The sequence below is a fragment of the Taeniopygia guttata genome, chromosome 2 (assembly GCF_048771995.1).
Source record: "Taeniopygia guttata chromosome 2, bTaeGut7.mat, whole genome shotgun sequence".
Lineage (NCBI taxonomy): Eukaryota > Metazoa > Chordata > Aves > Passeriformes > Estrildidae > Taeniopygia > Taeniopygia guttata.
The window spans coordinates 16,607,394-16,631,033 of record NC_133026.1 but is presented as its reverse complement, the minus strand read 5'-3'; the positions used below and the strand labels follow the sequence as shown (position 1 = coordinate 16,631,033).

General features: G+C 39.6%; 2 protein-coding genes and 1 long non-coding RNA gene across 5 annotated transcripts in view; 2 read left to right on the top strand and 1 right to left on the bottom strand.

The window, feature by feature from the left end:
• ACBD5 (acyl-CoA binding domain containing 5) overlaps positions 1-2,354 on the top strand; it is a 30,111-nt gene extending 27,757 nt beyond the window's left edge. For both annotated transcript variants that reach the window (XM_012571561.5, XM_002188302.7), the window contains one exon: positions 380-2,354. In XM_012571561.5, coding sequence (XP_012427015.4) covers positions 380-392 — 13 coding nt within the window. In that variant the 3' untranslated portion in view covers positions 393-2,354. The remainder of the gene's footprint in view (positions 1-379) is intronic.
• Positions 2,355-3,337: 983 nt separating this feature from the next.
• On the bottom strand, positions 3,338-23,552 carry MASTL (microtubule associated serine/threonine kinase like). 2 transcript variants are annotated; one of them, XM_030264461.4, is made up of 12 exons: positions 23,417-23,552; positions 19,971-20,108; positions 18,281-18,420; positions 17,446-17,534; positions 16,079-16,185; positions 15,630-15,765; positions 14,892-15,064; positions 12,510-13,745; positions 11,578-11,716; positions 8,179-8,292; positions 7,987-8,088; positions 3,338-6,529 (listed from the first exon to the last, which is right to left on the bottom strand). In XM_030264461.4, exons 2-12 carry the CDS (start codon positions 20,103-20,105, stop codon positions 6,372-6,374), a joined length of 2,529 nt encoding a protein of 842 aa, XP_030120321.2. In that variant the 5' UTR covers positions 20,106-20,108; positions 23,417-23,552; the 3' UTR covers positions 3,338-6,371. The 2 variants fall into 2 exon arrangements, with proteins under 2 accessions (XP_030120321.2, XP_030120319.4); XM_030264459.4 differs by lacking the exon at positions 23,417-23,552 and adding an exon at positions 20,749-21,001.
• Positions 21,089-22,312, top strand: LOC121469420 (uncharacterized). The gene is made up of 2 exons (XR_005979428.2): positions 21,089-21,375; positions 22,044-22,312. It is a non-coding gene; the product is annotated as an uncharacterized lncRNA (long non-coding RNA).
• Positions 23,553-23,640: the final 88 nt, after the last annotated feature.

The window sequence follows — 23,640 nt, the reverse complement described above, 5'->3', positions numbered from 1 at the left end:
GGGTCCTAAACACAGATGGAAATATATTTTCATAATAGTAAAAGTTGTCTAGGTTCAGCTCATGGTTTTAAAACCCTCTAATTTTAAGTTTTATGGAGTTATGAGGAAAGCAGCTCTTAAGTGTTGCTTTGCCTGAGCCAGCACACCACTGACCCAGGGTCAGGGGTTTTTCTGTGGAATTCCATCTGCAACTCCAAATTCTTTGTGGATTTTCTCCTCCTTGGTGTAAGAGGGCAAATTTTTGGGTGTCTTGAAGCCCTGTTTTATTGGAATGGAAACCTTTCACGTGTAACCTTAATTGATTTGTTTGCTTAGACAAATGAAAAATCATCTCATATGTGAAGGTACATTAAACTAATTTATTTGTTTCCTCTTCTAGAAAACTGAACTGAGAATTCATGACTATGTTTAAGGACTTCTAGGAGAAGATGGCCCTGGAAACCAAAGGAAGGCTGAATTCTCATAGAATCTCAGAATTTGGGATGATCTTCCTTATGTTACAGTAATATTTTGTACTACCTTTGAGCTAAATGTTTAAGGACTAATATTATTGAAACTTGAATGATTCACAGCTCCTAGGTAACAAATTAATTGAATAATTCCATCCTCAACACCATATGAACAATGATTATTTTGGAATGTGCTTGTGGATGGGCCTTCCATAATTACTGACCTTGCTGATGTCAGTTGATTAAGAGAATAACATCTCTGTAAAAGAATAAATGAAAAATACATAAAACTGTCACTTTAACATTGAAATAATTTTACAATCTCAAGATCCCTGCCTGTTTTTCCACAGCATTACATATTACCAGGTGAAAGCTCTAAAGTATAAATTCAGTACATTGTAAGCTGCTGGAAAAATACAATATAGCTCTGAGAAATTAAATTTGCTACTTTTGCTGCTAAACTAGTGTGGGGCAATTTCCATATAAATTGGTAAGAAATGAAGTTGAATCCTTCACTTACCCTGTAAAATTGTAAAGAAGGTTTGGGAATTTGTATATATCCTGAAAGTTAGAGCCATTAATAACACAGAGACTGTCAAATATAAGTTTGGAAACGGCATGTGGTACAAGGGATCCTCGTAAAGAGGCTGCACCTTATCTTTTTAACTTTCATAACTGTATTCTTGTTGACAACAGGTTATTTTAACTGAAATGCATAGTTTAGGCACAAGGTGCTTTAAAATTAGGTGAAAACTAGCTCAGTAAGTCTAGCTTTAAGCTTTTAAAAAGCTCAGTGCACTGTAAGTTTTCTGTTGGCAGTTAAATTAAAGTAAGATTTAATGTATTGTGGATTTTCCCCAAGTCACATCATGATACATATCAATCCTGGTATGTCTTTCTTATCCTTCTACTTCCTATCAGAAAAAACCTTTTCAGCTAATTTTGGAGCTGATATTTTTCCTTTCCCCACAGATATTTATTAACCCATATACAGATAGAGGTACAACCTTGTGAAGTTTGCTTGACAAAAGCATGCTTTACACTTAATTTTAAAATAAATTAATATATAAGTTGTCTAAATCTCTGGAAAATGCAAATGCACTAAAATTAGATTTGACAGAAAACTTACAGTTTGCTATGAAGAATTATATCACAACATAATCCATAGTAAAGCTCTGAATCTTCAAAAATTTCACCATTATTGATGTGCTTTCATTTTCCACCAGGACTACATCCTACAAATAATTTTTAAGGAAAGTTTTTTTGGTCCTTCCTGAAAATATTTTATAGTTTGGAAAACATTTTTCATATAAACTATACTGTATAAAAATGTAATCACAGAATTTAATGTCGGTTTTACCAGAGAAATTTTAATCTTGTTTTTTAGTTATGTGAATTTTTTTTTTTAGTTACATTTCCCCTCTTCTGATTTTCTTATTGAAAAGCTGAATTAAAAAATAAAATAGCTGTAACCTCTTTGAAGACTGCTGTAACAAGCAGATGGTTTCATGTGCCAGACATAAGTTTTGGCATGAGATGTACTGAAAACTCAGGTTTGAACAAAGCTTATCCTGGAAGTTCTGCTGGGACCTGAAGCCTTTGTGCCTGAGCTTAAAATCCCTAAAGTGACTGATTCCTTATCCTAAGGGATAGAAGTCATACCGGGAGGACACTCAAGCTTGAAGGTCACATGAAACCCCAGCCTCCTGAAGCAGCATGTCTTCTGCCAGGACAAACCACCCTGGGGTGCCTCCCACAGCTCAGAACCGTGTCACTTGTAGGGGCCGAGCTCTTAGAGATGGGACAGACATTCCCAAAGGTTTAATTGTTAACCTCTCCCTGAAATAAATGTAGACTTGTACTATCCTTGTTATTTATTCATATTTCAATAAATCAATCCCTTAATATTTTGTATTTTATCTTGAATCTAATACTTCCTAAATGCTGTACACCAGATGCTGCGTATACAGGAGCCTGCTGGCTGCATTATGAAGATTCAGTCACAACCTGAAAGTTGTAATACAAAACAACGTCACTTGATTAACAATCCACTTGTTACTTGTTGTAACTCAGAACTGGGCCTATCTCAAACTTACCATAATTTGAACAGGTTCCTAGTTGGCAGGTATTCCAGCTTAAAGGTAAGGAAAATTGTTTGTTTTGGTTTTTTATCATTTGCCCAGGTGCAAAGAGACACGGCTTTGATGTGGAGGCAGTAGCATAAGCAGATGGCTGGAGCTCAGACCTGGGATACACAGCTTCAGCCTGTGCTCTCTGCAGGAAGGCTGGGAGCCTAATCAGTTCTGCATAGCACTGGAAAAGGCCAGACCCAGCCCCAAACTGCACTTGTGCAGCAAACATCAGTCTGGTTCCTGCAGCAAATCAGGCTTCACCCGAAAGGCAAAAGCTTGCTCTGTATCTAACCAGATTAGACACTCCATCCCCTCAGAGCTGCTCAGCTGAGAGCACAGAAGCTGAGCCAGGCCTAAGTGTGTGCCTGGTGCAGCTGTTCCATCCTCAGGGCTCTGCTGCTTCTGTTCTGGTGCTGTGGCAGCACAGCAGGTGCTGAGGAGATGGAGCCACCATCCTTCCTTGGCTCATGGGAGTTATGCAGAGGAGGAGACTCGCTCCCTGAAGGAGTTACCGCTCAGGACTTCGCTCTCCTGCCATTTCAGTACACAAATGTAGCTTCTACTGAAGGCAGGGGTTAGCAAGTTATGAACTAACTGAAGGGCATACAGACCTGTACTGAAAGGAATAGGTATTTCCTTACTTAAAATCACTGCCTTTGCTGAGGTAGTGGGAAGCACTCAGGGTTTCTTTGTGTAAAAATCCATCTGCCACACTCCCAGCAGATGCACAAGTAACACAATAAAAGAAAAACAAGATGCAGAAGCAGCAGCACAGCTGCACTATTTTATTTTATATAGTTACACAAAAGTAAAGTGAATTTTTGAAGCATGAATTTTGAAGTAAGTGCAAAGTGAACTTTTGGAGAATGAAGTAGAGAGGAAAAGAATGCAGTTTATTGCCAGAGTAAGCATGTGGTAAACCCAGCCATGCTGAAACTTATCTCTGAGCTCAACAACAAATGGCAGCACTTCAGCACCTTAGCCCCCAGACATTGCCCCATATGCAGGTGAGCCCAACAGCACATAAGAGCTTAGAATAACTCCAAAACTGCCGCTTCTGTGTAACCAGGTACAACACTGATCTCTCCGGTAGTTTTCAGATGGACTGTGCTCATGGCTGATAACCTGGAAGCTACACAGTTTATGTGTAGGTTATGTACATAAAGTTTAGGCCTTCAGGAAGCACCATGTAAGAGCTGGAGGATTTGCCAAGTGGTATCCACAGCTTCTAAGGATCAGAAACTTTTGCCAGCCTATACTATTATTTGTAGATCTTTACTAATAAGAAACACTAGATCTCTTCCAGCTACTACGTTATACCTTTTAAACTTTTACCTGTAGTATTTCAAGTCAAGCAACAAGTGCGACAAAACCAGTGGGATTGAGTTGACAAGGAATTCCATGTTGAACAATAAAGCTTTTTACAAAAGATAAAAGCCCCACCGACCAAAACACCCCACAACAAACAGAACCACATCACAAATCTCAACTATCAACATCTGGCATCCAACTCCATGTTTGTTATAACCAGGATAAATGCAAGATAATGAGGAGAACAGGATATTGCAATATTTTCAGGGCTAATTGTGTGAAATTTTAATATTGGACAGCCGTGCAGTGATAATTTTATACTAAACATTCACATTTGTCAATTGGCCAATTTACTGTTCTACAGATTCTATGTTTTTGTATTAATCAACTGGTTTTGTATTAATTCTGTGTTTTTGCATTAATCAACTGGTAGAAATGCCACAATTTTCTTTTAGGATAAGGTTTTTATAGAAGCTTACTTGACCTTTGTAGATAATTAAGAACTATTTCAAGGGGCTAAAGAAGATTATACAAGTGCAACAAGTTTTTTCCACCTTTATGGGAATGTGTTATAGTGCCAAATGGGAACAGGTGTAACCTTTTGCAGAGCACTGAAGACAAAAAGCTATTGTGTAGTTCAGTTTCTTTTTTCTTTGACATGTAATCATAGTTAATTCTCTTAAGATTTGCTTCCTTAAACTAGAGTACTAGAAATGGAAGAATAAATTGCATAAAATACTAGTAATTAGGGCACCCTCCTACCCCAGTTTATATAGTCTAACTGTACATAGGAAAACCACTAAAGAACTTCTCATCACTTTCAGAGAATGTTGTCTATGAATACTGCTTCAGTAGTGCATTCATTTGTTTGCACCTTTTCCATCATGTAACGATTGTGACTGAACAATTTAGAAGTTCTCTGAAACTGCAGTCCTTAGCAAAGCAAGATTCACTGTATGTTTTGCAACTTGCCAAGATTCTGTTTCACAAAATTGAGTTATCACAACAAGAGCTGGGATTGGTCATTCTGAGTTATTAAAAATCAGCTCTCTTTAGGTCTTTCTAGGAAACTCCCTCTTTCTTCACCATTCCCGTTCCTTTGCCAGCAATCTGAGGGGATAGCGGGAAGCCTGGCAGACTATTTGCTCAGAATTCCATCAATAAATCTTGTCTTCCAGATAGCAGGGTAATGAAAAGACAACTCACTACTGCTACAAAAAGCATCTGTTCATGAAACCAAAAGGCACTTGGCAAAAATCACTGGCAAAATGCTTGGCTTCTGGCACGTGGCCCTTGTTTGGTAATGGCATCTAGCACAAATGGACTTTATCTAATATATATTAACCTGAAAAATTAAAATCTTTAAGTTAGAGATAAATACGCAAGAAAAATACTGAAGATTATTTAAACAGAATTATCTACAAATAAACCTCTAAAACCTAGCAGAAACAAGATTTGTATTGCATTTAAAGATAAATTTAAATATACTTCCCCTTAATTTAGGTTTATACAGAATATACACTTCTATCTTATATTCTATTCAAAATCTAAGCTCTGGCTGTGAGTTTACAGAACAGTCTGTTAGCCTACAATATATTATAGTGTTTAACATTTGGCAGCTTCAGTATGAATACTACTTGTTAGAAAACAAAAAAATCACCTGTCACTTGTCATCTGACACAAAGGAGCCCACACACACTGGGCATTTTCTAGATAAAACCAGTGTCTAAAATGTATGTTCAGTCCAGCTTCCTACGGTCCAAGTGGTTACAGCATAACAACTAAAGCAGAGCATTTGTTTAACAGACTTGCCCCAGGTATCCTCTAGAACAGGGTAATAACCAGAGGAACTCCCGCCAGTCTCATGTGCCACTTGTAGCCAAATTAACTTGGAACACCGTTGTATCTTCCCATCCCTTCTTGGGGACAAACAAGACAAGATATTTCAAAGTTGCATTATGATTCAATTTTACACCTTAGTGGAATAGAAATGACCAGTTTTGCACAGTGGATATATATTCACACTGCTCAGACAGGACTGCTCCCAAACCAGTTTGCCACCACACTGAACCACCAATAGATAAGTTATTAATTAGATACAATGACAATTCATTTATATCCTTTCCCTATTATATTCAGCTGGGAAATAATGCCACACTTCCTAACTGTAATAAATCATTACTATTAAAAGCCCCATTATTGCCAAGAGTTATTAGGTCCAAGAAACACAATGCTCCGGCCTCTTAGTAAGGTGCAGTAAGATAAAAAGTAGCACAAAGGCACTTGATACCAGTTTCATACAGTAGTTTACAGTACTTTAGAATAAAGAAGGCTATAATAAAATCGTGTAATATAATAAAAATAGACTGGTAACTTGAAACACACTATATTTAGCAAGGAAACTTAGTCAAGACCAAACTAGGTTACAAGACAACCTGTAAGTGTGCAAAACCATGAAGAATGTTCACTTATCTTGATGCTATAAGCTAAATCCAGACACAGTCAGATGCTGAGCATTGTTTCTAGCATCAAAGTAAGAGGTGTCGGTCTCATCATCCGGCTGAGGTATAAACGGCATCGTTTGGTTCTGGAGATTATCCCAGTCCACCCCGTGAAAGAGGGGGTGATGCTTCAGTTCTGAAACAGAAGTTCACATAAGCATTATAAACTGCTTTATGTCCAAGCACCATAGCCACTTTGTTCATTTGTAACTGTCAGTAGACTTGCTCTTTATTTCTTTTTTAGAAGTTCATAAATGTGCAAATTGCAATTGGGCTTTGATTACCCCCAACTTTAGGATCAAACTGTTGGCAGGACAAGTAGCTGTCACCCCCATCCAGGGAACCTGTTCCACACAGTTCCACTGAGCCAAAAGCAGCCTTAAAGCTGCTCTTACCCAGAAAGACTGAATTTAGGGAAGCACAGCACTACAACAACATAACTGGGGTTTCCCAGTACAAAAGTCTTCATGCTGTAGTGATAAAAGGGACAGCACAAATGTGAGAGAAGGGAGAGAAGATGACAATGATGGAAACTTAGGTAAAACAAGAAAACTTAATGGATGTCCTGAAAACTACTCATCCAACTTCAGTGAATTATAAATTGGACAAGGTGGCCAAATACAGCTGTAAATCTTAACAAGGAATGAATTTTGAAGAAGCTCAGATAAGAAGAAACCATTATGTCATCTATTTTAAAATTCTGCCCTTGACGGGCAATTTGGATTTCACTCTAAAATCCAGAAATAAAGACAATAACTTGTATTTAATTAAAACACCTTCAGATTGCTTTTTGGGAACTATCAAAGCCATAGGATTTTCTGTTGACATAATAATCTTCATTCATAATCTTGTGCCTTCTCTATTTTAATTTGGCTTGATTTCAGCTTCTAGCATGTAGTCTATATGTAAGAGTGTGTAAGCCTTTCCATAATAATTTCCTTCTCTAGTGATTTCCTGAACAGTTCTCATAAGATTTCTTTCTCTATTTCCGGAATATCTCACTCTAAATTTCTTTCCATTATCAACTTTTTTTAAAAAAGTATAGTCACTGTTAACAATAGCAAATGTTTAAGGCCTTCTATGAGGAAAAAAAAGTAGACTTTGTACAGTATATATTGTCCAACTTTGTATTCTCCTATGCAGTCAGATAAGACAGGCTGATTCCTAAGAAAAAACTGCTCTCTCTGAATTAACTGTTTGTTGTAGGAGGCTTCTCTCCCAAATTATCGTCTTTTAATCACCTTTTAACCTAAACGTCATTTAGGTTAAAAATTCCAAATATCCATTAGATAAGAGAGAACTTCAGTACATCAGATGTCCAATACTAAAAATGCATAGCAGAACAGCAGTAAAGTAAAACAGAAGTTCAATTTAAAAAATTAAAAACCAACAAAACAATTCAGCCCCAGAATTACCTTGTTCAGAAAGGAAAAACCCCACAAGAAATACAGAAAATGCCACAACTTGTTAAGTGCTGTGGTACTATACATGGAACCTAGTGAGGCATTGAAGTTTATTAGCCTAAGTTTCAGGAGGAGGAGATCACCACTTAAAAATTTGCAATTAGCTACAAAGAACAATTTTAATACTAACCCTTCAGTCCAGCTCTCTTAGTAGTATCAATTGTTAGAAGAAGATCTATTGCATTCTGGGCATTATCAGACAACTTTTCTTCACCCTCAGGCCAGGGAATATCTACAGACAAAGAAAGAGTTGAGTTGGTAACTCAAACAATAAAACAAATATTGGAAATACATACTTACCCTGATTACTGAAACAGATTACCTCTTTTCAAAATATTTTGGAAGACCTGTGTTGGTGTTTCATCGTTAAAAGGTGGAATTCCAGTTAGAAACTCAAATAGACAAACTCCAAGGGCCCACCAGTCTACAGCAGAACCTGGAAAAATAAATCCACATAATTACACTTACAAAAATGATACTTGCAAAGACTTAAAGATTAGCAAAAGCTGAAGAGTGTTTAAATTCTGCAAGTTTCTTGAAAATTATGAAGAGAAAAGTTGTATTTAATATTCATGCAGATTAAAAATATATTAAAAGATTTTTTAAAGCCACTCTGCTCCTTAATTCATTACAGTTAACACTGGGGTTTGCTGATAAAACCAAGGAGGCTCTTAGTAACAATCTAATTATTAACTCCTATCACAGAGAATCCAGGAGCTAACTTCTCCAAGAGACTGTTTTATGATAAGAAATATACACCTCATGACTAGAGCCTGGATGATTGCTCCATGTTGACATCTGTGCCCTTCTCTCAGTTCTTTAAAGTTTCCAAAACCTCAGACTATTGAACTTAATTTCTGTTTGTCTAAATTATGATGAACATAATGAAGACAGCTTGCAGAAACAAGCCAGCACACATGAAGATGGCATTACCTTCCATTACACTGAAATTACTGGGGCAATGTGTAGTTACTGGCTATCTCTACTTTGTTATTAGATAGTTCTGGTTTTCCACATTCCAGGGTTTTGTCTTTTTGCCAATCTCTCCTGTTAATCTATATTGAAACCAGCAGGCAAAGCAATCCCAGACACCACTGCATGCATTCTAAGCTTTCTGCATCTTCATGCCATGCCCACTCCACCATATAAAGAATAGATGCCACAACTGCCATTAAAAAAATAAAAAAAACTTTGAAAGATAATAAATCTAATTGTTTTTGGCTTTTTTTGGCATATAAAAAACCTAAGACACCTCCAAGCAAAATGAATGTTCTGAGCCATTTCACAAAGACTACTGTGAAGTTTAGAAATGCTGAAAACCAAAGTGTTTAACCAGTAATCTAATACACTTTTAGCAGCTCCCAACAGCAGTAAGAGTGCCCACACACTAAGCACATCAAAGCATCCGCTGTTGTTAAGAGCACTTGGATGTTCAGTAAAATATTCTCAGCTCCAGTCAAAGTCTAATAAGATCACAACCTGAACAGTATAATAACCAGGTTCCAGCAGCAATTTTTTCCCACAAAAAGTCTAACTAAAATTGGATTAACTCCTACCATAAGCCTGCTAAACAGGACCCAAGGACAGCATGAAGCTGTGCTGGGGAGGTCAAGGTGGGATATTAAGAAAAGTTTTTTCACCCAGAGGGTGGCTGGGCACTGGAACAGGCTCCCCAGGGAAGTGGTCACAGCACCAAGCCTGGCAAGGGTTCAAGAAGGGTTTGCACAATGCTCTCAGGGACAGCTGTGACTCTCGGGGCTGTCCTGTGCAGGGACAGGAGCTGGACTCAATGATCCTTTGGGTCCCTTCCAACTTGGGATATTCTATGATTCTGTGATTTGAAGCAAGAAGCAGTAGCACCAGGTCTTGAGCACCTGAACCTTCTTCACCCATAGGCAAAGTAAATCAGACTGACTGCAATGAAGTGAAAGGCAGCAATGAGAAAAAGTGTCTCTGACTTTACCTCATGTTAAACAATTTAAGAATGCTGACTTTCCTTCTGAAGTACATGTTTACATGTGTGATTTCTGATAGCTCAGTCACACTGATATGATGTTTCCTTACTCTGCAAGCATCACACATTTTTATGTGGAGGCATATTGGACACGTATTTCTATATAGAAACATTGTTCACCCAAACAATGTTCTCAGAAACTGTGATCTGGTTATACTTTGACTGTTCAGTTATGCTGAACACTTCAGTTCTGTACAGAATATAGAAAACTCACCAGAGAGCAGAGTCCCTGCATTTGAAAAGACAATGAAGTAAAAAATTACAATTACTGAAAAAAAAAACCACAACCAAAAAAAAAACCAAAACAAAACAAACCATAACAAATACAAACATTGAATATCAAGTATGATTCTCCAAAGGCATAGGAATGAAGATTTTTTCCCTAAGGTAGTATTCCACAATAAGGTAAGATGGCAATGTTAAATCTAAGTTAGAAACAAAAATAAAATAGTTTTGTAACATGCTTAATTTAGGATTAAAACTACATTTACAAGCAGCTGAACACATGAAACATTTAGTGAGGAAAAATTTGGAGTTCCAAAAACCCTGGTTTCACTGAAGGTAATAGGAGATTTGTAATTTCCTGATACAAACCTGAGACTCTGCAAGTTTTCACTGAAGTCCTGAAAACCCAGTACCCACAGAGAAATCACCCTGTCTAATTACATTGTCTAAGTAGCACTGATTACATTTCCAAAATACTACCAGTTTTAACATCTGCCAGATATCTAAGAATCCTAAATGGCAGTGCTAAACAACAACTACATATGTTTAGCATTTTCAGTTTTTACCGTTAAATTGTTAAATCACTTCATAGAGCTTTAGTTAATTTATATTAGCAGAATTTTATTGCTCCACAGGATAGTAATCACTACTTCTCAATTAAGGTCTCTCATGTAGTTTTCCCAAGACTTGCAGCTCTACAAAACAGTAGTATACTTTTGGGATGGAAATAAAATGCAATTATACATCAACAACTGTATTAGAGATAGATACATTGCATTTAATTTTTCATAATGCTTCTTGCAATTTAGCAGAAAACTATTTCAGAATTTTTGTTCATCTCAGTGGACCTCAGAATCTGACAAAAAGAAATGTATGCCCTTCAAAGTTGTGCTGTTTTAGTATAGTATTTTGAAAGCAAACAAACAAACCTAAAAAAACAACCTCTAAAAATTTGGTGGCTATTACTGCACCCTTATACAGAAGATCCCATCAGATGTCTGGTGTGTTTCATCAGGTCACTCAACAATAATTGATTTTGAGGCAACTTCATAAAATTGTCTGGCTTCACATAACACTTAATTACCAATAAACACAGCAGACATTCTAAAAATAACTGGAGGCTTAAGCCTCTCACTCTAGAATTTCACTAAATTCCACCTTTCCCATTCCAAAGAATCTTTAAGGACACTCAGGATGACCAAGTTGTTACTCCTAAGCCAGATACAACTCTCAAGCTGCCAAAGCAGCTTCCAATGCTGACTGGCAGCAAGCAAGACTGTGACGTACAACCAAATCCTCTGGTTATGAGCAAGCAGTAAATGAATGGAAGGAGCAGCTGAAGCAAACACAGCCACCCATGATAGCAGGAGCTTAGAACTAGCTATTTTTGAAGAATTCCAAATCTTATTCCTTGAAGTGTTTACAGTTCTACAGACAGTTTGAAATGTAGAGGTGCCACGACAGATGGCTGGTTTCCCTTACCATGAGGCTGTGTCAAAAGCAGCTCAGGTGCCAGGTAGTCTGGGGTCCCCAGGATGCGTTCACCTTCTACGGGGGCAGCTCCTCTTCGAACACTCTTTGGAGTCCTGTATGGTGTGCCAGCATCCCCCTGATAAGGGGTCTGAAAAGATGGGACAAGGACTTCAGATGGCAAGCAAAACCAGCTCAGAAACTCCCATCTCCAGCTTTAGTCACAGATGTAATAATTGATACTTAAGTTCAAGCCAAGAAAAAGTCACAAAACATTCCCTGAAAAGCATGTGTGAAATGCGCTTCTATTGCTTTATCTCAACAGTCTTGAAGTATAAAGATACCTACTCTTTGAGGAACTTTTCCCTAAGTTTTTCTTCTAGTGTCACATCCAGCAGCTATCACTCTTTATATCAATCTTTTTAATAGGCTTGTAACTGGCACTTGACAGAATACATTATACCATAACCAGGATAAAAAAAAGAAAGTAGCAGGTACAATGGCAGTTACCAGCAGCTGAACAGCATTCACACTTGGGAAGAGTGCAGGATAACAAAAAAGAAAAAAAAAAAATCAAAGACTTCTCATTACATTAGGAAACCTATAACTGGTCACAGAAAATACAGCACTGCACTAGGAGCAGAAAGAGACAAAACAGCACAGGCTTTTTTTAATCAGTTCACTGTAACAGTAAAGATTTCTCAGAGATGGACAGTCAATGCATGTTGAGCCAAAGGCAAACCAGTGAACATAAAGCTACTGCTAAATTCTTACAGATATTATAATTTTGGCCACACAAGTGCAGCAAGTAAAACCCTTTCAACAGAGGTAATTTTGACAGACTACCTCAAACTACTTAAGTTTTCCCTAAATTTACCACAGAAATAATATAGGTCCCTAATGTCCAATGCATGTACCAAGTTTCTATCTGCCTCCTTACCTACCTGATAGACCTGATATGGTCTTCCTTTCTGTAGTGGAGTGATAGCTGTTGGGTAAGAGCCACTGCAAGCAGGTGAAAGATCCATTATATCTAAGGAAGCCATGCTGCATGGCTCAGATATATTGGATACATTGATTGGACTATTGTAACTCCGAAAAACAACAGCATTTTTTTTTAAGAGACTCAGTGCTTCCATCATCTTTTCTGAAGGAGAAGGTACTGTGTCAAGGTATGTTTCTTCCATGTGTTTCTGGTCATTATCCTTTTTCTGATGTAATGGCTTGCAGTCCTGGACTGTATGTGCTTCCTCTCCATACTGTGAGGCATCTTGGGACTCTGGTGATGTTACTAGCACACCTTCAGGTTTTGGTTCCTCAAAGGAGAGGTCTTTAACACTTCTGTCCAAATCTAAAAGCTGTTTTTCTAGATGGCTTTCCGTAACAGACGCTTCAGGAAGTAAGTCAGAATCTGCACTGAAGACATCTAAAGGTTTTTCATCATCAGTGCCTAAAAAACTTGAGTTCATGTACTCCTTTTCATCATCCTTTCCACAGTCTGCATCCAGATCACACATAAGATTTTTAGCCACAGTTGGAGTGAGCGATCTTCCTACTGTTTCCTGGTTATTAATAAAACTCTTAACTTCTTCCTTGCTTTCACAGGTGTCACATGGGCATCCAGCATTACAAAGCATTAAGGATTGAATTTCTGTTGTCAAACCTGAACCTTTGTTTATCAGAAATTCTGAGATCTGACAGCCACGTTTATATTCTGCATTGCTTTTTTTAACATAGTTAAGTTCCTGACAAGGACTACTGTCAACTGATTCAAAGCTTCTTTTTACACCTGGCTTTTCAAACATTACTTCCTCTTTGACAGGCTCATTCTGCCTTGAAAGTGGCTGTTGTAGTCTGGAAGTCTCTGCTGTTTCATAAGTCCTGTCTCTTTTATTTACAAAGACATTTTCTTTCCAAATCTTATTTTCAGAAATACACTTTCTTACTACGCCTTTCACATCCAGAGTGCTCACGGGAGTATCTGTTATATCCAAATGTTCAGTTTTCAACTTCTGCCTACTGCCAGACTCCTTGCTGGCAATGGGAGAAATGGCAGACTCGAGTTCTTTTTTCTTTAATACTTCAGTACCTTTGCTATTTGGCAACATAGTATTTGAAAGGAGAGCTGACCCACTGTTACTGGTTTTGCATGTTGAAGAATGAAGTTCATCTCCACTTTGCTGCAAAAAAGCACATTAAGGTTTGAGTATCAAGAAAAATATGATTACAGTATTACAGAAAAGCTTAATTTGAAACACTTTATTACAACCTCTATAAGGAAATGCATATTTGCAAGCCTTACTCATTCTAACTACTACTAGTGAAAAAACAGACAAAAAAAAAATCAAAACCAAATTAAGGATAACTTGGTAATTTGACTTCTTTTAAGAACATAAAATGAGCTGGCAAGAATAGAAAATGCCATATTTTTAAATGCCAAAGGATAAAAAAATAGAGCAATTGAAGCTGTATTTGTGATTTTAAGAAGTTAAGCTACAGAAGTCTTTAGTTTCCAAAAAAGTCCAGAGGAAAGAACCCCATTATAGTTCCCTGTAGTATATTACACTTCAGAGATGACAAAAGGAAAATCTGATATTACTCATGTTTTCATAACACAATACCAAAACCAAGGCCTAAGAAACAGGTAGATACAGAATAATAAATTGTTTTAAATGTAAGTTGTTCTTTATGCTCTAAATAGGAATCATGGCAAGGATCTACATAGCACAGCAGCATTTTCTTTTAGGTTTGTGTAGAATTTCATTAATACATTTAAACAGGATAAAATATTTTAGGACAAAATATTATCAGCTATAATTATTGGTGTTAGGTTAGTTGATACAAAACCCTTCAGTAATAAAAGCCTTAAACTTTTCAGTTTAACAGCTAGTAGAACTTTGAAGTGGATTTTATCTTTTTCCCAAGTTCGGTCTTTTAAAGAAATTACTTTGCCCACAATGCTGAGCAAATAAAGCTACAGGGACAACTTCCAAAAAGCCACTGCTCCCAGCAGTGCCCACCTTGTGCAGGATAGGGCTAAACCAGTGATGGTCAGTGGAGCCTTCTCTTTCACTCCTCTGCTGCAGGCTCAATAGCATTTGCTTCTCCTGTTACATTGCAAGGGACCAATATTTGTTTGAAGGAAAAGACTGTATTGGTTTGATCCAAAATCCTACTCAAATTAAATTACAACCCCTGCTCCTTCTACTGTAGGAAAGTTTCTCAACACTTGAAATAACTGAGGCAAGTAGAGTAAACAGAAGACATTTGCATACACAAGTACAAACTAATTTTAATTTAGAGTGGGAAGACGAAACAGTCCTGACCTCTACATCTTTCCTGCACCTGGGGCTGCTCCAGTTTTCTGATTCCACACTGGACAGATGTGTGTGAGACTGACTACTGACAGTGGAGGTACCAAACCTGTTTCTTGACTGAAGCAGAGTAGGAGTTAAACTCCTCGCTGGCATCACAGGTGTTAATTGAGAATTATCCAGATCTTAAGAGAAAAAAAAATTCAAATGTTGATACAAACAGGCAACATGTACTGACTGACTTCACACTGTTTTAAGCTTTCACATCAAAGGAAGCTAAGGAAAGCTATGTGTGACAACAACTTCTCTTGTCATCTTTCCTGCATAGTCAGTTTATGCATTTTTTGAATTAGGAACTTGCCAAGAATGTACAAGCAGTACAAACATTAGCAGCATAGTTGCCTTCTTTCTTGTTTCAGGTTAGAAATGAGAAAGTAGTAAGATCAGGCAATTTAAATGAAAACATACATGCCTATATTTAACAATTTCCACTGAAAGTATGTCAAGAACTGACACTATTTCCATGAAAAGTTAAAGGTGATTTTGAATTCAGGGGTCATGATTTGAAAAAACCACTTTAGAAGGTGACATAAGTACTGTAGGTGAAAATATGTCATATGTAAAGTACTGGAGAAATGGTGGAGAGCAAGACACCAAGAGAATCACACCTTTTATGAAGACTCACATAAAAATAAAAGACCAGAACCTTATAGCCAGAGGACTCCTCAGCACAAGGTCTGGTATACTCACGTGTTTTGAATAATTTAGTTGAAAGAGGGGTATTTTCCTTCTGGGCCATAGGTACAGGAGAAACCGCTCCATGCAGACTGTCAGATGTTGGACTCAATTTGTGACCCGGCACTTTCATTCCTACAGGAGGTGTATACTAACAAGCAGAAAGAAGTACAGTTAAAAGTAATGGAGTCTGAACAATCTCAATCCAGGATTGAGAGTATAACTTCACACATTGTTTATGATGTTTGCATTGGAGCTTGGCCATGCCCATTAAAAAGTCAACAATTCAAAATACAGTCCAAGAAAATCACATCAGAATTTCAAAGTACTCTAAACATATCATAAGTAATTCTACCAGCTGGCAGAAGAGATGCAAGAATAGCCTTAGCATGCCAACTATTGAACTGAAGATAGTAAATAAACTAAAAGGATGAAGTACTTCAAAGACAGTGAAAATTACTTACAAAGCCCAGAGAACTGATAAGAGACAACAATTGTCCTGGAGTACGTGAGTAGTCCTGTTTTGGCTTTGGCATTGATGGGGTAGTAAGGATATCTATCATATTTATCTCTACAGAAGAAAAATCCAAAATCAAATACATCAGGTTTTCATTTTGATATTAAACAAAGGCAAAGTTGCAGATATTTACTTAAGTTTCATGAAGATGAAAAAAACATTTAGTCACATACTCAACAAATATACAAATAAAGCCACCAAGACCAGTTGAAGACGTACCTGTACATTCTTACTTAACACAAGGTGTTATCTTTTATGCATCCATACATACAGAAGTTGTAGAAGCCAAATTTCTTTTCCAACATACTACGCAAAAAGCACTACATGTTCTAATTTAATACCAACTTTGGTTTTTAGGCAACAGTTCCAGCTTATGGCTTGTGGAATAGGATACTAAATTTGATTCCAAATCTGCCATCACTCCAAAAGGCATCTCAAAATAGCTACACAAGAATTTTTCATAGGTGAAATTCAATCTTAGATACCCTTTTTTCTTTCTGCTCACTAGCAGTAAGTAGCTTTAAAGCTGTCATATAATGTTCAACTAGATACAACAATCTGTTGCATTAGAACATCAGATAAAGCAGTATATATCATAAAAAATACAGAATACCTGGTATTTTCCTTTATAGTCTTAAAACCATGAATCAAACTCCATGGACAACTCTGAATTTCTACATTCCTTTAACTATATAAAAAGGATGTACCCTCCAGCAGCTGTCTCAAACAACTTATGTGCAGCATAAGTTTGGATGATCTGGCTAAGGAAGTACAAACCAGTTCAGAAATTGGCTATTCACCTTAAGATCTGCAGCCTGTACAGACAGTCATGACTATTCAGCTGTATTTTCTGCTTGAAAATAGAACATTCACATGCCAAAGCACTGAGCTAATCTTCCCCTTATCCTCAAACTAATGTCTGGAATGTCCCAGTTAATTTATTGGAAATTAATTTATACAGGACCGAGAGCCATGAACTGAAGGCCAGAAGTAGTCAGAGAAACAGGAACAAGCCAGAATTATTCATTCACCCATTGAAATCCATATCCCTCCGAAGAAAGGGCTCTAGATTTTATTTCATACAGCCTTGTCCCAAAGAATAAATATTTTACCTTCTGAAGTGCAATGCTAAGAGCAGACCCCTTACTAGCATGTAGCTAATCAGTGCTAACCTATTAGAAATCAGGTATTACTGCAACATTTGCACTTGTTTAATTGAAAGGTGCCCTTTACAGGGATGTTGTATTCAATAATATGGAAATGTGATGCAGAAATAAATTTTAATACAACCAAAAGGATAGAAAGAACGCTTACCTCTGTTCAGAGTAACTCTGGAAAGCCCAAAGTCTGTCAACTTTATATGTCCCTGATTAGAAATTAGCATATTGTCTGGCTTCAAATCCCTGAAAAAATGAATACAGCTGAAGTCAGCAAAAAGCGCACAGAGCAACACAAAGAAATTTCACTGAAGAGAAACACTCAATACAAAACATTGGTTAGATTTGTTTAATAGTAACACCTCCTAGCTGCAGAAGATTCCAGTTTGAGAAACACATGAACTAAATCAACTATATTTAGCATTAAATATGGCACAAACATCTCAGGCTTTGTAAAAATCATGCATGCATGTCAAGAGTTGCATATTTTGTGCTGCAGCAGGCTCGACAAGTGTCCTTCACAAGTAGCACTATCATAACATTCACTCATGTGCAGCTCCTACAGGTGACAAGCAAACCCCCAGTAGGAGTTTTCATGTGTGCTCTCTGCAGCATTGCTGAATGCAAGAAGAGCTCTCACTATGGGGGAGTACCAGGGTAGCCAGTGTCCCCCTGTCCTACAGGCAGGCCCAAGTGTGCAGTACCCAGGGGGTTCCTGAACCATCACAGCTGCTAATGCAGCACTGGACTGGGAAAGAACTGGCAGGGAAAAGCAGCATGGGTTTGTGTGCTCAGCACACCCAGACAGATTTTATTTTAGCCGTTGTTTCACAGCATTGCTGCATTGCACACGTGCAAAGAGTTTCCAGGAGCTCTAGCAAATGAAGTGCCTGTGGAAGCTGCCACAATGAAACTGTGATGGTAATGTGTTAGAGTGAAAAAACAAAATATGCAAGCTACCAAATACTTGTTTGTAAGAAAAAGAAATTCACCTGTGGATTATTCCGTGCCTATGAAGATAGTCAAGAGCCAATGCTGCTTCAGAAATATACTTAACAGCCATTTCTTCATCAAAATATCCATAAATATGGAGAAGAGATTTGACATCTCCACCAATAAGGTACTCCATCACCTGCCATTCAAGCATTATAAATTTAAAACACATTTCAAAATTGAAAGTAAAATACAAAATAACTTTCACCCCCTATAAAGATATGATTTCAAGGAGCAGAAGCAGATAGAAGTAGCTTTGTTCAAACCTCATTTCTCACACAATACTTTTCACTTGGATAAAATAATTAAAGTGTCATGTAACAGACATTACACATTTTTTTTCTGTATACCATTTGCTTATTTTATTTGCCTACATTGCTTTTAGAAGCTAACTAAAAGCTGACTACAGCTGTTGAGAGTTAACTACAGAAAATTTCCTATATTATAAATGTCATATATTTCTATATTGAATAATATGTATTTTAACCTATATTTATATTCATATATTACTCTATATTTAGCTTAATACTGTATATTTCCATAGTATAGAAAATGAAGTGCAAAGCATTCCTGTGAAACTCCATGCCTGAAGCCAAAGACCACCTGTTCTATACAAATCAAAGTATCTCAATATTTTATCTTGCAATCATTTATACACAAAATTCAGACCTAAGCTCTGTGAAATAAGTGCAAACTATCAAAAATGCAAATAGTGAGAGTTACTGTGTATATAAGACACTTGAAAAAGAGTGGAAAAAAGAATTCACACACCCAATAGACCATTATGCAGATACATTCTGATGGCCCATGTCATATTCAGAATAAAATAGAAGTCAGCAGAACTTCTGAAACTCACTCTTTGATGTCAAGAATGCATTTATGGGGTTTTGTTCAGGAAATCTCACCTGTACTTATATTCCAATACACAATATTCTTCCATGCACATATATATAAACACACACACATATATATATACATACACACACACAGAGACATGATTCTGGCATCTCCTTTACAAATCCTTCACCCTGAAGTCCTCTACTCCATCCAGCAATTCAGAGACTCCAGAAAAAGAAGGCTTTGCTTACACTCAAAATGCATTGTAGGAGTGCATAGCAACCTTGTCTCAGAATTGCATCAAGCTTTCCCTGTGTGTGCTTACAACAATCCACACAAATTGTGCCAGACCCTTTGTAGACAGTCTGAATCCTTATGTGGAAGCAGTACATAAACCCATGCACAAGTCCTGCTGTGCTCCACAGTGCTCCATGTGGACCAGCATCTAATTTTGCCACCCACTTACCATCTTTTCATGTAGGCCAACAACTGTAACAAATCTTCAGCACTGGCAATAAATAAAATAGATTTCCTTTCAGTGAGCCATGGAGTATCATCCAGTCACCTGGCTTCTGCTTGAACAGAATGATTTCTTGTTTTCCCTAAGATCTCTATGTATTTCTAAGACAGAACACTTGTAAGAATTTCTAAGTTTCTCCTGTAATAGAATGGGACATGAGCAGGAAGAGCCCACAGCACCAGAGGAAGAGAAATATTTTACTTGTTCAACCATCCTGAGAAAGATGTAAAAGTGACTAAGGAATACCATTACAAAAATGCTTTGAGATATCACTGCCGCTCATGCTCAATTTTCAACACTACCAAATATGCCACAGCTATTTTTTTACTTACTAAATAGACATTGTTTGCTGACTGAAGTGAGTAGTATAAGTGCACAATGAAAGGACTTTTACTGAGAGCCAATGCATCCCGCTCTGCCTGCACCTGGTGAACCATATTTTTGTTGATCATGTCTGCCTTTTTCATCACCTGAAAAACAAAACAGAGTACACAAATGATTTAACCTCAAAATGCTCATAATAAAACTGCATAGAGATATATAGGTCTGCAGAGCAACGCCTATTTTGTATGACTGTTTTTATGTTTCCTATTCTTTGCGTACTACGTAGCTTGCTATAATCCTTTTAATCACGAAGTCAAGTTTGCACAAATAATTGGTAAGGGTCTTACTAACAGCAAGCCTAGATTTTAGTCCTTTGTGCAACAACACAGAAAACGCAACAGGTTTTGGTCGGGTTTTTTAAAATACTTACTCAGCAAGAACTTTTTTTATAACTTATTCTCATCTTGTCTCTCAAAGGCGGTGCTTTAGCCCCCCCGGCAGGCGCGGCAGGGGGCTGTTACAAGCGAGAATCCAACAGCGCTCTGGCGCTTTTGCCGCCATTTCCCCTTATTTAAAGTACTTTTAAAACCTGCTGTCGTTATCAGAGCTCCCCTGGCCAAACCCTGCAGCACTTCGGGGAGGTGAGAGCAGGGCACGGCCGTGCACACTGCCGGCCCGGGGCACCGCCCGAGCAGCGGCCGCTCCCGAGGGCCCGGGGCTCCCCTGTGCCGCACGGGGCTGCTCGGCAGCGGGGCCGGCAGCGCCGCCATCCCGGCCCCGCCTCACCTTCACGGCATAGAGCCGGCCCGCCTTGCGGCCGAGATACACCTTCCCGAAGGCGCCGCGGCTGATGGGCTTCACGATGGTGAACTCCTCGATGGAGGGGGGCCGGGGGACCTCGACGCGCATCGAGCCGGCGGCTGTGGCGGCGCTGGGGCTGGCAGCATCGCCCCGCTCTTCCCCGGGCCGCTCGGGTGCCATGGCGCGCCCGGCCCCGGGCCCGCCGCGGTTCAAACCGGCCCCGCCCCGCCAGCCCCGCCCGCGCCGTCACCAACGGCAACCGAGCTCTCGCGAGACCCACGGCGCCGCGGGGAGTGCTGCCCTCAGAACGTGCCCGTGACAAAACACCAAAACACCAAAACACCAAAACACCAAAACACCGCCCCTCCGGGCTGGCTGGTCGCTGCTCGGGGGGCAGTGCCGCCCTCCGAACGTGCCCGTGACAAAACACCAAAACACCAAAACACCAAAACACCAAAACACCGCCCCTCCGGGCTGGCCGGTCGCTGCTCGGGGGGCAGTGCCGCCCTCAGAACATGCCCGTGACGGAACACCGCCCCTCCGGGCTGGCTGGTCGCTGCTCGAGGGGCATCTAGGTTTTCCCACCTCTAGGTTGTAACTAGCTGTGAGCAGGTACTGTCCCCCCATTCCCATGGGAGGCTTGAAGGTGGCCTTTGCAGGGACAGGAGCTGGACTGATGGGTCCCTTCCAACTCAAGGAAATTCTGTTTTTCTATAATTTTCTCACACTTGCATACTTGATAGCTCCAAGACCTGTGTCCAAAATGGCACAGCCAGGAGGGCTTGTCTGCCAGAGAACACGCTTTGTCTAGTTGTTATTACTGCCGTTCATCCCTCGCTATCTCGTTGCATTTTCTGGGCTAGCGATGGCAAACCGCTCCCTGGGCGGGTCTGTACTGATCAGGAGTCAGATTAACGTGGTCGGTTGCTTCCCACCAATTCTTGATTACTTCATCTGCTATTTATCTTAGGCAGGGTTGTTCCACAATTTGTTTCCTTATTTTGGGCATCTCCATGGCTACATTCTGCCTCCCTCTTGTGACAGCAGGGTCAGGGATGGCATTTACAGTGTACTCTGACCCAGCTGCCATCCTCCTGTTCCCAGAGCACAGGCCCTCTGCACTGTTTACATTGCACAGCCCTCAGTGTTTACCAGTTTTACTGCTCTCAGCTGTGTTCTAGGTCACTTTTTTAACCCTTGCCTTGCTGATTTTATGTTGGTTTCACATGTACATGGCTGTTCATGTTTATTTCACACTGATCATAACTGTTCTCTTGCAGTCTGTGCATCAGCAAAGAGCTATCACTGCAGAGGTCAATGAACAACAGCGGGGGTCCTTTCACACAGCAGAGTGTGAGGCCCTTGTTTTGCTCCAAGATACATCATTTACAATCTGACCATGCTCAGAGACCTTGCTTGTAACTTGTGAAGGCGAGCTGCTACCCCACAGATCCCAGCAATACAATAAGCGATGCAATTTAATAAGCAAATGCAGAAAGCATATTTTAAATTAGCTTTTTGTAATAATATTAAATACAATTTATCCTTGTTTGTGTTTGTTATTTAACTCTGCAATGTTAGTTTAGGTGTGTCTCATGGGCTGCAATGCCAGTGGAAAAATCCAGCTGAGAGAAGGGGGGATTACTTCTTGTGCTGGCACCCTGGGCAGACATCAGGGTATGCCAGCAATGATAGTGCATCAGGAGCGTGTATTCCACTACCTGAGCCTGAGCTCACTGGAGAGAGGGTAACACCTTCTCTCTCTTCCATCGAGGCAGCATGAGCCATTGTATAGCTAAGTGGAAAGCTGCTTCATGGAGTGGATCTAGGTAAATGTTCATCACCTTTTAGATTTTTTTGCTGTTGTCAGCTGAGGTTTCTGCCAAATCAGCAAGCTGAGCTACATGACTTTGGTCACGAGAGTGCTAGTGGAAAACAGAAGAGATGTACACAAAGGCAAGGAGAGGCAGCAGTGGGGCTGTGCTCATCCAGAGCAGTGTAAGTTGGTGTGGGATAGCACTTTCAGTGAAGAGTAATGGTCAGGTGAAAGAAAGAAACCACTAATAAACCCCCACAAAAATCAGCTTTATGTAAGTCCAGATAAATGGCATCTGTAGCCCTTCCCTTATCCACTGATACAGTTACTCCATCCTAGAAGGCCACTAGGTTGGTCAGACCGGATTTTCCCTCGGTTAAACTGTGCTGGCTGTCTCGAATGACCTCCCTCTCCTCCATTGCTTTAGAAACATCATACACTTGGCTAATCTTTTGTTTTAAGGAAAAGGAAAGACAATCCCAAAACAAATGGGCTGTCTGGACAAGAGCCACCAGGATTGAAGTCAGGACTGAGCAGTAACTGGGAAAAGGTAATTCTGGCAGTGGGAGACCCTGACCACCTGCTTGAAACGGACGCCAGACTTCAGTGGAAGGAAGAACTGCACGTACACATTGATTAGCATAAGAAGCGAGATCTATAGCTAGCAAATACGGGGTTGAAGTCTAATTAACAGAACACTTATGTCATTTGTAACCAACGAATGTTGATGTCGTTGTTAAAATCTATAGTGTCAAGTTTTATGATTTGTAAGCCAGCCTTTCGCGAGTCACCACTATGTCCTCACTTTGTTCAAACTAGAATAAAAGTTAGTAATACCTCGCCTGGGTGTGTGAATTGGCGCTGCGCGCCGGTTAACGATCCGCATTCCGGACAACACCCGGGGCGATGACCCCGAGCAGGGGCAGGACCCTCTGGCAGCTACACCACCGCCGGCTGCGAACGGGTCTCCGGCAGGGCCCTGCCCGGTCCCCCGCCCGGGCACCCCCGGGCCCGGCCGCGCCCGCTCCGCTCTTCCGCCTCCGCCCCGAGGCGGCGGCTGC

What these genes read in the sequence shown, in the direction of transcription:
- MASTL (XM_030264459.4), bottom strand. Translation starts at nt 20,943, where the DNA reads ATGGCACCCGAGCGGCCCGGGGAAGAGCGGGGCGATGCTGCCAGCCCC. An exon ending in AGGCACGGAATAATCCACAG is followed by an intron (nt 17,535 to 18,280) that starts GTGAATTTCTTT and finishes TCATTTTTTCAG; the next exon opens with GGATTTGAAGCCAGACAATA. An exon ending in GCTTTTGACACAGCCTCATG is followed by an intron (nt 8,293 to 11,577) that starts GTAAGGGAAACC and finishes TTATTTTTCCAG; the next exon opens with GTTCTGCTGTAGACTGGTGG.